Raw genomic sequence first — 17,574 nt, 5'->3', positions numbered from 1 at the left:
TATATGCACTAAAGTTTGATATTAATCTTTGACATGACCTTACTCAGTCAATATTAAAGATATAAAGTTTATATACGAGATACATGGTAATGGGGCCTTTTATACATTTTGTATTTCTTTAGAAATAATTAATGGACAAATGGAGTCTTTAAACGCTTCAGATGTAAAATTATTTGCTGTCAAAGTGACGCCAAAATGAATGGGAGTCAATGGAATGCTAACAGCAGGTGGGGGTCCGCTAATCAATGGCGGAGCCCAGGGAAGCTTCAATAAAATATGAAACCCTGCCATCATTAACGAATAACGCTACAGAAATTGGCTTTTGCATCTATTGATAATGCGCATTACTTTTAACTATACTGTAACAGAGGTACGTTTACATGCAACCAAATAATCAGTTTGTAATCGGATTGATGGCTCAATCGGATCGAAAAGCCTTCATGTAAACACTTTAACTCTTTCCCCGCCATTGACAAGTTATCTCGTCAATTAAGAGAAAACATATGCATAAAAAAGGGTTCCTGATGATTTTTTATGTTAATCTTATTATGATTATCCACTAGATGGCGCACTTACCAAATTTATGAAAAAAAACTGAAGCCAAAACATTAGTTACTCATTTTAAACTCTGTGTATGTTTTGATAATCGTTTTGAATCTGATCTCTAACAAAATTCCTTCACAAAAATGCAATTTCATCTTTTTGCTAAAAAAAACATTTTTAAAGAAAATTACCCATATTTAAGAGTTTATAAGCAGAGATAAAAAAAAATATACATAGGACGAAACTTTTTTTCCCCTGTTTTATTTATTGTTTGTTTGAAAGCATAGGGTTTGTTCCTTCATTTAGTATGTTTATATATTTTTAGAAGAAAATTTTCCTGGAAGGCATTTTGTGAAACTTTTGTGAAAATCACAAAAATGCTGACAGGCAACTTTTCGACAAATGGCTGGCGGGGAATGAGTTAATCAATACAATTTGGGTCGATCGGATGCAAGATCGTATTGAAAAAGGGTGGTGTAGTCCTGTCTTTTATCCGATCATCAGGAGAAAAGTACACATGTAAACGCGTGAATCATATATTTTCTCAATTTGATGTTGTGCACATGCGCAGGAGAATTGTGCTTAAGTTCACATCTTGTATTAACCTCTTATTTACGTATCACATGATTCTCGTCACAGAAACATGCAATAGCAACATTATTGTGGCAGTGTTGCCAGGTCCTCTGCTTATTTTGAATTTAGATTTTGGTTACTTTTAAAACTGTTTCTCTTTAATTTTGTGGGTTAAAAATGAAAGGATTTCCTTCATTAGTTTTAAGTATTTGGTTGTGAATAGTCATTCGGATGCTTTTGGGCTAGTTTTGAATGTCCCTTGGCCTGGTTTTGATATCTAAATCTGGCAACCCTGGCTGTGCACTTGTGCAGATGTTTGGTTCGGATTACATAGAATGTACATGTAAACAAACATTTTAATCAGATTGCAATGTTTAAGATGCAAACTGTATTGTCGTAACCTGCAATCAGATTAAATTCAGTCGGATTGACAACATTTTGTGGCCATTGTGTTATATTCACACTAGTAAGAAAGTATGTGTGTGTCTGTTTCTTACCCAGGTGGGATTGCTCCTCGAGGGGCTGTCACTGCGATTCGCTGCGTGCCTGGCCGGTTTAGATTATTCTGTCCATTAATAGTAAGCATGTGATTGGCTGGTAAGGTCACCAGCGCAGGGGTGCATGGGAAATTTGCCCCACTCATCCCCACCTTCCCACCTCCTCCACCTCCTGTCGAAATGTTGTTATGATGTCCTCCAGCAACGGTCGCCGTGGGAGACCAAAGGGAGGTACCGGCAAAGGTCTTGCTCTGCCTCACGACAGCAGCTGTCTGATTGGCCCCGCCCTCCGTTCCGTACAACTTCCTCTTCTGCTGCAGGGCCAGGATGGCGTTGGACGCCGCCCGCGTGCTGTGAACCAGGAGGCACTGCTGGCATGTGCACGGGGTGCCCGAGTTGGTGCCCACCGGCCAGGACTGGGATTTCGGGATGGATCCGGCGATGAGCGGGTAGGCGAGGTCCATCCGACGCCGGATGCGGCGTTTTCTCTGGCTCTGTCGGTTCGTCTGGGACATCCCGTCAAAGTCCACCAGGTAACCGAAGCCGAGGGAGCTAAGGTCCAGCCAGGGGTGCTGCTTCTCATAGGCGTTCTGAATGCTGACGCACAACTCCATGTCGTAAGCCGTCCAAGATCCACAATCGTTTTCCCACTCCCACACGATGCCCTTCCCCGGAGCCGAGGACGGGTCGTAGAAATTTCGCTGCACGGGACGCATTGTGCCTATGGTGAGAGAGACAGAGATAGATGTTAACACAGTGTCTCCATGTGCGGTATGCAAAGTCAGCTGTAAAAACGACATCGCCAATGAGTGCTTAATCCTAAACGCTGTTTCATAAATAAATTAAAGGCCATAAATAATTAAAAGACATAATCTGCTCAAGGTTTTACTAGAAAGACATCAACTGAATTGATCGTTCCAGAGAAGAGTGAAATCATTTTGACAAATGGTTGCTTTCATATATGAATGATGAAAAGCCGAAGAGAAGAATGGGCAGCGTGACCTCGCGCATGATGAGAGAAAGACTGAAGGTGAAGGAAAGCGACACCGATCGGTTCCACAACCCATTAAAGACCAATTACACTAACACACACGGGACACACACACACAGAGGACACACACACACATCCACCCTTTATTGGACAGCCATGGCACTTTCCTGAAGGATGTTTCTGTGTGTTTGTGTGCAGAGAGGACTGTAAAACTATTGAACACTATAAGAATTTATATTTTGGGGTAAATTTAAGAAGGGTCACTCATAGCAACTAAAGTTTCAGTTGTAAATAATCACACAGACGCTAAAGGAAAGCACCACCAGAGCAACATAAGCAGAAATAACATGACTGACCTTGAATTTCTACAATCCAGCCCTGAATTCCCCACCCGACCGGACGCTTACTTTATTATTGACCCAGGTTCACATCTCAGGGTGATACAAACTTCATGTGTTAAAGCTCTCTCTACATCCGTAATGTGCTGTAATTTCCTTTTCCTTTCTGGAAATATAAGTCTATAATTCTCAGTAACATCGTGATCTTTATTGTAGATAAACTCTGTTTCACACTGCAGAGAAAAATATCAAACTGTGCTTACAGCTAGAATGGAAAGTGTACAGAGGACAAACAAACATATAAATTAATCGCCAACTAAAACAAAATGGCCTAATTTTTTTCAATGTACTTATTTATCTAAATAAGACATTCCATAGACATGTAAGAAAGAGTATTTCCGGGTCCGAGCCTCCAATCGCTTCATATGTGACTACAATATCAACAGCCGTTTATGAGCAATATTTATTTCTATCACGTATTTAAGCTTTATTTTTATAAACTCACTGTGTACAATGCATTCTCCATGACAGCAATACTTTAACAATTAAAAAAAGATTCAATATTTTTGGCCATCTAGAATTTCAGAATTAAGAAAATGTGTTAGGAACATGAATTTTCGGTAGATTTACAGCACACAGTGAGTGTATATTAATATCGTTGTGGTTAGCTTAAACGCTTCCCTGCCAATGACAAATTTAATGGTATTATCCACTAGGTGGCACTCTTACTCAACTTATAAAACACTGAAGCATCCACTGATCCAAACACAGTAAAAACTCAGTGTATGTTTTGTTCATCGTTCTGAATCTGATAACAAAAATGTAATTCTCTTAGCTTTTTACTCAAAATTTGTTTTGTTTTTTTGAAGAAGAAACCTTCCTATATTTGAGAGGTAATAAAAGAGAACACATGAAGATAGGATGAAAAAAAATTCCCACCAAAGGGTCTGTTCATTTGATATATTGTATGTTTATGTATTTAAAAATACAATTTTCAGGAAGGCATTAAACTTTTGTAAAAATCATAAAAAAATGCTGGCCCTGGCTGGCAACTTTAAAAAAAAAAGCTGGCGGGGAAAGAATTAAGGCTTTTGATGGAGCTCTTGGACCTGAAACTGGTAGATATGATAAACCGATAGAAATTTGTCAACCGATAAAGATTTTGGACTATCGTTTCTATCGAGATTATGCGCCTACCTCATGTTGCTGTGAACAAAACTTAACGTTTGTACACATATTTAAAGACAGCAGATTTTAAGCCAATAAAACACAAACAACAGTGCTATATGCGTGCACTGTTTTTGTGTGAGAGGAGCGCGTAAGTCGCACATCAGCTTCTCATTAAGCATTTCTGCTGTTTTATTTGCCTTAAAGGAACAGTATGTAGGATTGTGGCCAAAACTGGTATTGCAATCACAAAACTTGTGGCTAAAACTGGTACTGCAATCACACAACTGGTGGCCAATACACAAAATGACAACATAAACATCAGTTGAGGGCTGCAACTCCACTTTTTAAATGACAATATCCTGGCCAGACCACTGTTGTGAGTGATATAAGTATTTGAAATAAAAAAAATTCTAAATGTCTAGTGACATATCACGGTCATTTTATGATTAATTGATATACATTTCTTACATACTGTTCCTTTAAATATATATATATATATATGCGTCAAAATTCCCGTCTTTGCAAGTATCCTCATTAGGAGGACCATTTAGGCCTAAGAGAAAGTTAACAACTGAAAGAGAAAACACACTTGGAATTGGATTTTTGTCTTAAAGGGGAAGTTACCTAATTTTGCTCCTGTCTGTCACTCATGTTTTTGTGAAAATCTCTCACTGCTCTAGACTAGATCACTTTTCTACCTTTAATAAGACATTATCACTGACTGTTTCTCTTCTTTTTTGTGAGAATTGTGAAAATACTATGGCATGAAATATTTTAATAACATAAAAACCTAAAAATAAAAATCTCTACCGTGATACATATCATTATCATGATCTAGAAGGAATCTTATTGCGATATAAAATTTTGGTAATATTTAGTGATGCATCGATGTAACGGCCGCCGATATTTATCGGCCGATTTTTGATTAATTTAGAAACCATCGGCATATCGGCAATAGCACGAGAAAGGCCAATACCGATTGTTTATTAATTAACCGTAAAAAGGCAATGAGTTGCATGTCTGTTGTTCAATTAAAATGATTTAATGTTCTGGTGTGCACTATACTTATGCACCGACAGAAAACCTTTGTTGAGCTGGCTCAAATGTCTTGGACAATAAAAGAAACAGACTGCACTTTAGTGGGGGAAAAGAAGTCCAACTTTTTAGCAATATTTATACTCCGTTTAAAGCAATGGCACTGGCATTATTTATTTTTATTAAAGAAATCCATTACATGTTAAAAAAATTAGTTCATGTTGTTAATAAAAGAAATGCTGAATAGCAAAAACCACCTTTTGTAGGTTTTTATGTTGTCTTATTTGTTTTAGCTTAATTTGTGCCTCTCTTATTATGTTGGTCAGTTGAATGTTAATCAGATCAAATCCATGTTCCGTAAAAATAATTTGATGCAGAAATAAACTAGCTAATAGACCAACTGTATAGTATTTTATACAAGTGTTTAATATCGGTATCGGCATTGGCCAGAAGTTTTCTGTTTAAATCGGTATCGCCCCAAAAAAATTCCTATCGGTGCATCCCTAGTAATCTTGCCCACCTCTATGTGTGACTTCAGACTTAAAGCGGATGGCCTTTATAGAGCACTAGTTGTAAATACTATAACCTAACCCAAAACTTTCCAAGCTTTTAATGGTAGTGAAAGGTGCTTCGGATCTGAAGGCCAAAAAAGTGCATCCATCCTTCACAGAATGGACAGAATTCTCGCGGCTCCAGTGGGATAATAAAGTCCTTCTTAGGACGATTTTGTAAGAAAAATATTAACATTTAAAACTTTACCAACTTAAACAAGAGCAAAATCACATCAATTGCCCCCAGAAGGCCTTTATTAACCCCCTGAAGCTGTGTGAAATACTTCTGTGAAAGATAGATGGCCTTTAAATCAGAATCATAGACATCAAGGATGGCTTGAGGGTGGGTAACTAATGATGTCATTTTCATTTTTGGCTAAACCATGCCTTAAATCTTGAACAGACAGTAATTGAGACAGTTTTCACTAAAAGCTTGAAACACTTTTATTCACCTGAATAACGTACCACATTAACCTCATCTCCATTGTTTACTCTAAAACTACAGTGGCGGTCTTTCTGTGTGAACGTTGTATTTCAGGATGCATATCAGTTTTTTTTATCTGTGTACCAAAATCAAAAAACAATTACAGAATGTAACAACTATATCAGGACATCTCAAGTAAATGGAAAAATAATATTTGATTTTAATAAAATTTGTATTTATATGAACGGCTGTATGTGATTATTGGGTTTGTGAAAAGTAAACATCTCACAATGCTGTACACAACAGCACATGAAGTCAAACCTATGAATACTACAGCAGTAAAGACAGCATCCCAAGTTAAACACAGACATGACACAATTAACAAACGATGCAATGGCAAGCATTTTAATAAAGCAATATCCCTTTAGTGGAAATGTGATGTAACTCTGTCAACACAGCTGTGATTAGCCAAGAATCAAGAGGCCAAAGGCCAAGATCAGTGGAAGTGAAACAGATCTGATGTGCCAATAATACTTGTCTTAATGCAAACATGATACGATCAGTCCCGATGCTCGATACTGTACAGGGCAAAAAACTCATGCATTAACACACACAACTCTATTTCTCTCTCTCTCTCTCTCTCTCTCTCTCTCTCTCTCTCTCTCTCTCTCTCTCTCTCTCTGTCTCTCTCTCACTAACTCACTCACTCACACACGTAGATGCATCGTGACTGTCCTGTGCCAAAGGAAGTTAGTGTAACAGTGTCCGCTGCCCCAGCGACAGCCCAGCGTGTGAACGTCACTGTGAATTATTCACACCTCATTAAACCAACACAAACACGCACATACAGACACACACATACAGAGAGAGAGAGCTGTGAATATTGTGATCTTATTCACACACACAGTACACCTAAGCATTCTTATTAACGTGTTTCAAATAAGATCTGTGTATTTCCTGCAATATAAAACCAACAAACACATTATCCCCCCACACACTGAAACACATGCACACAAACATATGCACACACACACACACACACTCGCAGGCACGCATACTTTCTGCGAAAAACCCCCATGATAACACAACTGAGATTAACGCCTACACTTTTCTCATAGAACATCTGTGGGTGGAGCCTACAAAACAATCTGTGGGTGGAGCCTGTAATTTAGCTGGGTTGCATTAAATTGTTGAAAAAGATCCCATAGATTTACATTGATTAAAAAACCAGAGTCAAAATATTTGTTTGTTTAAAGTCCCTATTAAATCAAAACTGTGTATTCTTATATTTTATGGAATATTGCAGTGTTCATCAGAAACAATTTATCCGTGTGGGTAATAATTGTTTTTTATTCATGTGCCCTCATAAACTTAAAAAAACACTCTGAAAATGAACTTACTCCCTCTTGCAGCAATCCTTCTCTGATGATGTCACCGAGATGGCTTGGGCGGAGCATCCGTTAACTCCGCCCCCTCCAACTCTCTGTGAGTCTGCTGTGAGTTCCATTTCTAAATTAAACGCCTACTTTTCTATACCCAAACAACTCACAGTGTAAAACACAAGCCAGCCACGCCCACTTTTTTCCACGTGACATTCCAATTCACTCAGAAATAAGTCACAATACGGAAGTAAAGACTTTTTGAGCCCTTATTTAGACAGGTTAGTGGAGATTAGGAAAGCATTGGGTGGAAATAAGGTAGCGTGATCGGCAACGGACCTCAGAGACGAGAATCGAAGTGGGGTGTAGAGATGCTACATTTTGCCTGATCAAAATTCACCTTCAGACCTCAGAGGAGACTTGATTCTCTCTAACAGCACATTTGGCTGTCATTCTTGATGAGAAAAGAGGAAACTGTGTCTGTATGATACAAAAAAGTGTGATTCAGCCGCATGGGCCGCTGCTGCCAAAAAGCATCTGGCTGATATTATTCACTCCGTCAGTCAAGATAAGAAAAGTGCTGAGCAAAGAAAGAAAGACAGAGGTGTCCTCCATCATCCTTTACAGGTTAACTCTTTTATAATACTTCAGTGTGCATAATAATGATACAAGACACTAGGGCTGAGCAGTATGGCGGTATATACTGTTACCGTAAATTCACGAACTTGCAATAACATGTAATCAATAGGGAATGAGATAAAGCATATTTGACGTGCTGTCCGAGGGGAGGGGTCAGAGCTCAGAATTTTAGCCTGAACCCAGAGTACTCCCCAAAAATGCCACGTAAATGACAGACGGCAGCCAGAAGACGAGTGTAAGCGTAAAAACCAAGCATGCCACACATGCCAGAAAAGTGAAGCCAAAACGTCTCGATCCCCCCAGTGACTGGTCCCCGTATAGATCATAAACCCCGCCTCCCCTATGTTATTCAAAGGGACTTGAGACCAACTACACAATTTAAATACACTTCAACATCTTTCTTCTGAAGCTGGTTTCTGTCATTTACTAGTTTTTATCACGATGGTGTAAATTCAAATGTTTGTTTTTAAAATAAGTTTGTTATTAGTTAGTTAATTAATGCTGTAAAAACATTGGTGTCACGTCATGACTGACAGCTGTGATATGCGCATTCTGTAAGAGCGAGGGCGGGGCCTTGATTTCGCGGCTTTATTTCCTGCTCACTACTCCGCAGGACCGTCAGCACCTTATCGGGACACTGACGGCTTTACAGAGGTCTCTCGATGTGCACACAAAAACTTTATGATCATCCCCTCATAGCACCTTTAGTGTATTTTCACCTATTATATTTTTAAAACTGTTGTGAGCATTTAATTAAAAGCTAATTAGTGAGTGGCAAATTTCTGTATATTCCAAAAACAATATAAACATAAAGCTACAAAAACATAAATAAAATGACTAATTCCATGAAATGGATTTTTGGTCATACCGCCCACCACAATAATAAATAAAGCATACTGAAACAACTGTACAAATATTCAACCGTATAAAATCTTAAACTCCTCTTTAATTGTTGCTCCGCCCTTTATTTCTAAGTCAAGCAGTAAGCAGTTTAAATATAAACCATCGGTGATAAATGTTTAGCAGCTTTTTAGCCCACTGATAAAGATTACTGAGAAAGAAACATCTCTGTTCTGATGTCAGTGTTTCTTGGGAAACTGCTGATGTTTCACTTATAATCCATCACAAGCACAGATCAGTTTTATCTTCACTAAAGCATCTACAGCTATGAGACACCAAGCACGTAAACTTCCCACAAAAAGAAAAAAAACCTCCCACAAGCATACAGTAAACATAAGCATGTATTCAAAGTGCACGCACACACATTTGTAACCACACAACCACATGCAAAGAGCCTTGGAAATAAACATACATCAGCTCTGATAAGTTTCTCACGGTAAAACAGAGGTGTGAAAAACCTTGCCGACCCTGAGGTAATCTGCACTGCCCAAAAAAGAAAGGTAAAGTGAATGCATGCAGAGAAGATCTGTTTATCTGATTGCACACGACGGTAACCATAACACCTGTCCAACACACATTTACAGATGACTGCATTAAACCCACGTTGATTGTTGTGTCATAATAAATCTGCTGAGCCATAAAAACCCTCACATTAAACTCATAACCTTTACACAGCTACATCACAGGCTGCTCTGTCACAAATCTCACAGAATGAACAAATTGTTTCGATGCTCATCTTGATATGCAGTTTTGGTGTGAACTACAGTATATTTGTGGTTTTCCACTGAAAATTTGTATGAATTGTAAGTGCATCTGACATCTTCATTCTTAAATTAGCATTTTTTATCAGACTCTTAAAGGGGACATATCATGAAAATCGGACTTTTTCATGTTTAAGTGCTATAATTGGGTCCCCAGTGCTTGTATCAACCTAGAAAATGTAAAAAAGATTAACCCAGTAACATGTGAAAAACAGGTCATTGAAATTTGGCTCCCCTTGTGATGTCATAAAAAAGGGGGGAAAAATAAGAGGAGCTCAATGTGTACACAAAAATTCTTAAAAGTTTTAAATACGTGGCCGATAACTATTCTGAAACGCACAGACGATATTATTCACAGTCGTTTCATGTACTACAGCTTTTGATCAGTAAGTCCTTATCGATCTAAAATCGATCTGATTCGTTAATAACATGCATTTGAAAAACCAACATTCGTCAAACATAAACATTATATTCTTTATTATCATGAAAGTACCTGAAAAGGTTTGAAGAACAGCAATATAAATATATCCTTAAAGGAACAGTCTACCCTTTTGCCATATGAAACTATGTTATTACCTCAACTTAGACTAATTAATACATATCTATCTTTTTTCAATGCGTGCACTGTACAGCGCGTCGTGAATGTGTTAGCATTTAGCCTAGCCCCATTCATTTCTATGGTACCAAACAGGGAAGCCACCAAACACTTCCGTGTTTTCCCTATTTAAAGACTGTTACATGAGGAGTAATACCAGTAAGTATGGTGCCACAAAATAAAACTTTTTTTTGGTACCATAGGAATGAATGGGGCTAGGCTAAATGCTAACACATTCACAACGCGCTGTACAGTGCACGCATTGAAAAAAGATAGGTATGTATTAATTCGTCTAGGTTGAGGTAATAACATAGTTTAATGTGGCAAAAGGGTAGACTATTCCTTTAAGCCATTTCCTGGAGCTGGGTGTCATAGCTGCATGTGTATGGTTCTTCGTCTGCAGCGCATATTGAGTTTCTGCACGAGAGCGCCCTCTGGCTTTTGGATGTAGCGGCATTTCACCGTAATTTATTGGGAAGCATAGCAAGCATTATCGGCTGATATATCGGTGCTCCTTTAGTTTAAAACGCACGCTCTCTGGATGTTTATCTCATTTTTGACGAATGTGGCATTTAGAGGATTTTGCGTCTAAGCTCCTCATTTAGTTTATATTAATTTCGATCCGTCATAGTTAGTCGAGTAAATGTGATTTACTCACGTTCAATCTTTACGTTTCTCATATGTCTCTTAAGTGTAAAAAGGAAGCCAGCCATTTAAAACTCAAAAGATTTATCATTTATATTTAAAAGCTAATGATTGGACTTTCACATTGTACCCACTAGGGCTGTCACAATGATTAAATAATCGTCTCATTGCAATTGTTTGACCTCATCGTGATGCATACAGATCACCACAATGATTGCACATATCTTTAAAAACACAAGGGGGAGCTGCAGTGCTTGTATAAACAACATTGTAAACCCATAGCCATTCAATACAGTGGATAAAACGCATTTAAAGATATGCTGCAAAACTTTGATAAGCAGTATGAATTGCCAGGTAAAACATACATTTCCAAAACAGCAATTCCAAATTTAGGGAAGTGAAGGATGCTATACTTAAGAATCTGTAAGGAATAGATTTTTTTGCAGTCACATACAGACATGTGGTCCAGTAACAATATGACCTTGTAGGATCATGTGTGAAAATAATTTCATGAACAAACAAAAAAATTATGAGAAGTAAATGTCAAAGCAATAAAACAGTCAATTAATCATCATAATCGTCACAATCTATTAGACAATTAACCGCCAGCCAAATTTCATAATTGTGACAGCTCAAGTACCCACAACCCTTGAGTACAAGATCAGGTATCATGTAGGGTTTCAAAATCTGTCTGCGTGCGAGACGAGTAAGAGGAGAAGCTTTACCGCGGTATAATCAAACCACAGTCACTCTCCTGAGACAAACACAGATCAATTCGGTCTGACAAGAGATTAAACACAAGATACACAATCTCACCGTCTCTGGTTTACATTAAACACACACTCATCTTTCATTTTACAATCATTCAGTAGTGTTAACTACATCATACATTGACATATTAACATTTCTCATATTAATTTCATCAACCCCTTAATTATTAAAGAGTAACTAAACCCTAAACCAACTTTTTTAAGTTAATGATCTGTAAGAATGATGCTTTATTAGTGCTGTTCATTGATTTTAGTAAGTTTTTTGACATTTGGATATAAAGTGTTTCAATACTACAATATATGGTGTAAAAACGTCTGAGTGCTGCCCTCTTTAGGTTGAATGGTGGCTACTGCAGTTGAATTTTCCTATTGGATGTTGGGTCCAAGAAATAACTCGTGACGTAAGCAGGTTCAAGATCACCACGCCCTTGTTACGATCTCACCACACACTTAGTTCGTCCCCTCTATCTCCGTTGGGATCTGCCCACTTTTCTTGCATTTTTCAAATATTGCAGTGGGTGGAGTCAGGCTCTGACCAGGGGTTTAGTTACGCTTTAAAGTTTTGCGTTTGTATACAGAAAAATGCTATGGCTGTTAAGAAGAGAAAGTCAATAAAACTTCAATCAAACCACCCAAACAACCATCTAAACACCATAGCAACTGCATCACTCACTCCGAGTACCTTAGCAACCACATACAGTAGCAACACCACAGCAACCTCTCAGAGCATCCCAGCATCATGCAGATATACAGTATAGTATGAAACTCTTCTCCGAATGTATCCCACATAAATCAAGGGTATGGGAATGCAGAAATTGCACTATACTTTACTATTTTTAGTAAAGAATGCAGGGTTGAACCATGTCAACATGACCTTAGCAACCCGAAGATAGGCCTACATCACCATACTGTACTACACATCAGACCATAAACAAAATGATATATTCAAACAGTTTGGGAGGAACAAGAACACACATCAAATTGCGAGAATCCTTCTGGACATCTTAAAGAAGTATGAAGTTAATAGGTTTGTTGTTTAAAAAAAAGTTAAGTTCTGCTTACTACTGAGTACTACTAGTTAATGAGTTTACACTAGGGCAGAATTTACAGATACATTTTCATTAGAAATAAGGCAATGACAGTTTAACTTTCAGTGCACACGAGGACAGCAACCATTGGAATGAGTTTTAAATGTGATTATCCATTCAGATAAGGGGAATGCTTTTATTAAAAATCCTGTGTGATTCAAAGGTGATTGAGTTCAAATTCATCTTGTGTGTTTGTTGTCTTACCTGTGTCCTGTCTGAACTGATGCATGGACTGCAGGTCTATGACATAAGGCGCGAGCTGAGCCTCCACCTGCCCCAGTATGACGGTTCCACGCGCATCTCCCTTCAGCACGTTCTCGATATGATGACAGACTGCGGCGGTGTAAGGCCTCCAGCGGCCATGTTCATTTAACCATTCCCAGACCACCACTCTGGCCATGCTGGGAGAGTATCCCAGTCCCCCTCCCATCGACACCAAAACACCAGAGCCAGGACGAGCCATCGATTCATCCAGCAGAAAACAGAACGGATTTTAAGCAAATATTCCAGGAGCACTAATAATGGTCTCTTATTTATTATTTTTATTAACTCGATCAAATACTTTTCAGTTCATTTGAGATCCACAGAAACAGCAGAAGGAATGAAACACACTCTGAATGTCACCGCATGCTGAAGAGGTCAACACAAATCCCGTAGAAAAAACGAACAAGGGGCTGTTTCACTCGCTATAGATAGATTCATCACTGTAATCGAGTTTGCTTAAATAAATGAGATTAGTCTCTAATATTCCTGTTATGGAAGTAATCATGGTGTCCACAATACTCCTCCTTCAAGAATAATCTATGATCCGGAAAGAGCAGATGTGATATAAACAGACAGAAGTGTTGGTTGAGATGATCAGATAACAGGGTGGTCCTAAGGTCCAGTTTATCAGGTCCAGATCAGATCTCAGACAGAACTCCCACCTTCTGTAGTCAGAATCTCATTATGGGTTCTTCTTAATTACTGTAAAGTAATGAACCAGAAAAAAGTCAGAAACTGTAGCATGAAATATAGACACAACAAAAATGAATGTAATATGATAAAGACTTGAAGTAATGATAATAATGTGTCTTAATTATTCCTGTATTTTTGTGGACAGATTTATTAAACATCATCAATGATGATTTTCAAGCTGCATAAAGGTTTTGATCATAGAGTTAGCCACCAGGGGCGGGTCTAGAGAATTTTTCATGGGGGGGCCGGACTGGGGCACAGACTTAGAGAGGGGTGGCACATTTAAATACATATAAACAGTGAATTAGTGTAACTTGCCCTACATTGAAGGTAATAATACTGTATACTGTATCCTGATACATTCAGTACATTTAAACCTCCTGATGTGTTTTTGTTTTAACCTCCCTCTGGTCTCTGCATGTAATACAAATACCTTGGTTTGCAGAAAAGTCAGTGGACTACTGCTGCATCTTCCTCTCTTCCCTCTCCTCATGCCTTTCTGCTTCGATCTCTCTTTTTTTCTTCAAAATGAAGAAATTCTGAATTTTTTGAGACCTTTTCATTGGTCCTATTGCCTGTATCTGACTGTCTGTCTGTCCCTAAAGAAATAATAATGCATTTTTCTCAGTTACTTTGTCAAGTCATAAACTAATTTATTTCCTAAAGTTGAATGTTGTCCGCATATCATCTTAATAAAGATATTACATTTGGTAGGGATGTTAACCGATGACCGTTTGACCGATGGTTGACCGTATCAACGTTAACCTGTCAAAGTTGTCGGTTGTCGGTTAAAAAAAGGGATCTGTAAAGGGCTATTATAGACTAAACCCTACTACAGTTAGTCATCTCTTTCTTTCCAAGATCTTTTTGTGTGAAGTGAACAAATCCCTCACACTCAGTTTTTCATAACTGGTCTGTTTGTACTTTATAAACCAATAAAAAAACATTTGGCGTGAGGTCACTGCTTTTGGTTTGGCATGTTCACAAGGTTTGCGAAAAGTAAATGCTACAGGCTATTTTTTGATAAATTCCTTTATTCGAATAGTAAATAAAATACAGTAATACAATAATTAAAATTAAAGTCTCTCCTGGTTGTGTTCCAAATTATTAACATTTATGTCTTTTAGGCTAACAGTAAAGTGCAGAGTAAGTTTTGTTTCTGTAAATCCTCAGCCATGATTTTTACCACTTTATTAAGTTTTGCTTTGTAGAAAGAATTTCTTTGAAGTGAATTTCGTTTTGTATAAATTGTATCTTAATTTTAATAAATGTTTAATCAACCAAATGCATGTATTTATTAAATAAAAAGCAAATATAGCAGAGTATATAATTACCGGTCCGTGCATGAAGGCGCCGGCACTGCGCGTTCACTTGCATTGCATTGTTAATTAGAACGCACCTCATCATAAATAAATAAAACTCAGCGTAGGCCTATATGCCTCATACAAGCATTAAATATCTTTGCTGCATTTGTTCTAGAACAAAAACAGTGCGAGACCTGCTTTGGCCGGTGCTTTTACACATTCTGAAGGTGCCCGTTTAATCCATTGGTTTTATCGTGTTGCAGTCTATTAGGCAACATTCCGCATAAGATGGGTTTAGATTTGGAAATACATTACATCTATATTTCAGTGGTAACAGAAAAGGTGATGATGATCATCCTATGTCTTTAATATTACTACCCCAAACTAAAGCGCAGTCTCTCTTCTGAGCTGTCATTTTATTAAATGAGCCGCGGCAATTTTCAAATGAGCTTCACAAACGCCTTTATTTTCAAGTTCAACGCGATCACCTAGTACCTAAACTATTTCAAAACTAAGCACGGCGCCGCGTTTGCGGGACTCATGTTTGGCGCTGTAGGGGATTTAAAAAGTATTGTGAGGTCTGTGTGTGAGCCGGAGGCAGAGCGCAGAGAGATGCGAGTTGCGAAATTGCAGGCGCGGCTCGAAATGGCTGTTTATTTTAAATAGCATAGCATATTTTAAACTAATAGGCCTATCAGTTAACCGGTTTCAACCGGCCAATGAGGCTCGGTGGCCGGTCAAGAACATTTTTCGTTTTCGCCATCCCTAACATTTGGTTGTATTAAATGGCATATTGCACAGAGCCCCAGTGAGTTAATGTATAGAAAGAAATAATGTTTATGTTGTTTTCTTTAAATATGCTTCTGAGGCTGTGGTCTGTTGCATGAAGCTATTTGAACAACAAACTCTTAATTTTCAAAATTCAGAGTAAGTTTGGAGTCGACAAATCTAGATAAATCCAAACTGGTTTAGATCAGGATCAGATGTTGGACAGTGCTTGGTTTAAACTTTGTGTTTTATCTAGAGTTTGCAAAGCCTGTGCACCTGAAAGTGAAACCTGCTTCATGCAACAGAAAATGTACTTAACAAAAGGAAAACAGTTAATAGCAATGAAAGTTTAGAGGCTGAGGAAATTCTAGACGTTTATTCATAGTCGTATGACATGTTAATGTTTTTGCATGCGCCGAATCAACGCAAAGCTCTCTCCGTGTGTCGACTATTGAGGGCACTTGTTTGTCGTCTTAAATAAACCCATGCACACACAGACGGCGCAGCTTAAACAGTCAATCCACATAAAAACGTTACGTTGTTTTTCATTGATCTATTCCATACACTATGAGATACAATAGCGCAACTCTCCCTAAAGTTTACACATCAATATTTGAAGGATATAGGGAGGATTACGTCTGATTGGAACGGGACCGGACACATTCAACCTGTCTTTGCATACAGCTACTCACTTAGTGCCTTTTTAGTGTTAAATTGCTTAAAAGCACTTGAAGGTTAACATTTTAAAACACGTGTAAATTATAAACTATCCCTGTTTAATCCGCGATCGAATCGCATGCGGGTTGAAACGTGGGTTCTGATCCGTATGGATAAACTGCGATCTAACACACCACTATTTATTACAAACGCAAAGGCAAACGTGACTTTATATATTCTTTTAATGTACCGTTAGGTTGTCTTCAACTTTAGTAATGAGCATTCTCGACAGTAACAGAGAGGAGCTAGCTCTAACTTACTAATCGCAGGTTTCCACATTTAAGGAAACATACAGTATCAAAACTCAGCTCACTCACCTATGACTTTGTTGTCCTTTTTCACTATCTGCATAAAACTCCTTTCTCCGTCCTCTGTGTTTTTCCTTGTTTTTCCTTGCTTTTTATTGGTGCCACCACCGTTCGTTACTATAAGTGTGCGCCTACTAATTGACTCCGATAACAACATGTCACGGTAGAGTGGTTCCTCGGGTCTAGACAATTTTTCATAGGCGGAGCCTCCACAAAAATTTTTATTTTAATATTTTAAGCTAATAAAAAAATGTAATATAAATTAATCAAAGCCCTGTAAAATATGAAGTTTTATTTTAAGAAAAGCAAAACCACTAGTACATAATTAATACTGACGAGACTGATGGTGTGGGAGGGGGGGCACTTGGGGTGGCCAATCAAATTGTGGGGGTGGCCCGTGCCCCCCCTGCCCCCCCCCCTGGCCCCGCCCCTGTTAGCCACGTGCATTTATTGTAACCATATAAGCAGACACACTTAATATCAGACAGGTACATATGTACATTATAGACTGACACAAAGATAGAATCCAGCAGTCAAACATATCTCACTGGTCCCCGTGACTGATCCTGTATCAGTGATCAATAACTGAAGAGATCTGCTGATGTACAGCTTTGACCAAAG

General features: G+C 38.2%; 1 protein-coding gene across 1 annotated transcript in view; it reads right to left on the bottom strand.

The window, feature by feature from the left end:
• dtx1 (deltex 1, E3 ubiquitin ligase) overlaps positions 1-17,574 on the bottom strand; it is a 28,951-nt gene that overhangs the window by 10,531 nt on the left and 846 nt on the right. Inside the window, exons 2-3 of the mRNA XM_065248328.2 lie at positions 13,104-13,865; positions 1,614-2,334 (exon numbers count right to left, since the gene is read on the bottom strand). Of these exons, the coding sequence (XP_065104400.1) occupies positions 1,614-2,334; positions 13,104-13,362 (980 nt within the window). The 5' untranslated portion in view covers positions 13,363-13,865. The remainder of the gene's footprint in view (positions 1-1,613; positions 2,335-13,103; positions 13,866-17,574) is intronic.

The sequence above is a fragment of the Paramisgurnus dabryanus genome, chromosome 11 (genome assembly GCF_030506205.2).
Source record: "Paramisgurnus dabryanus chromosome 11, PD_genome_1.1, whole genome shotgun sequence".
Classification (NCBI taxonomy): domain Eukaryota; kingdom Metazoa; phylum Chordata; class Actinopteri; order Cypriniformes; family Cobitidae; genus Paramisgurnus; species Paramisgurnus dabryanus.
Note: the sequence above shows the minus strand (reverse complement) of the source record. Positions and strands in the feature narration are given on the sequence as shown.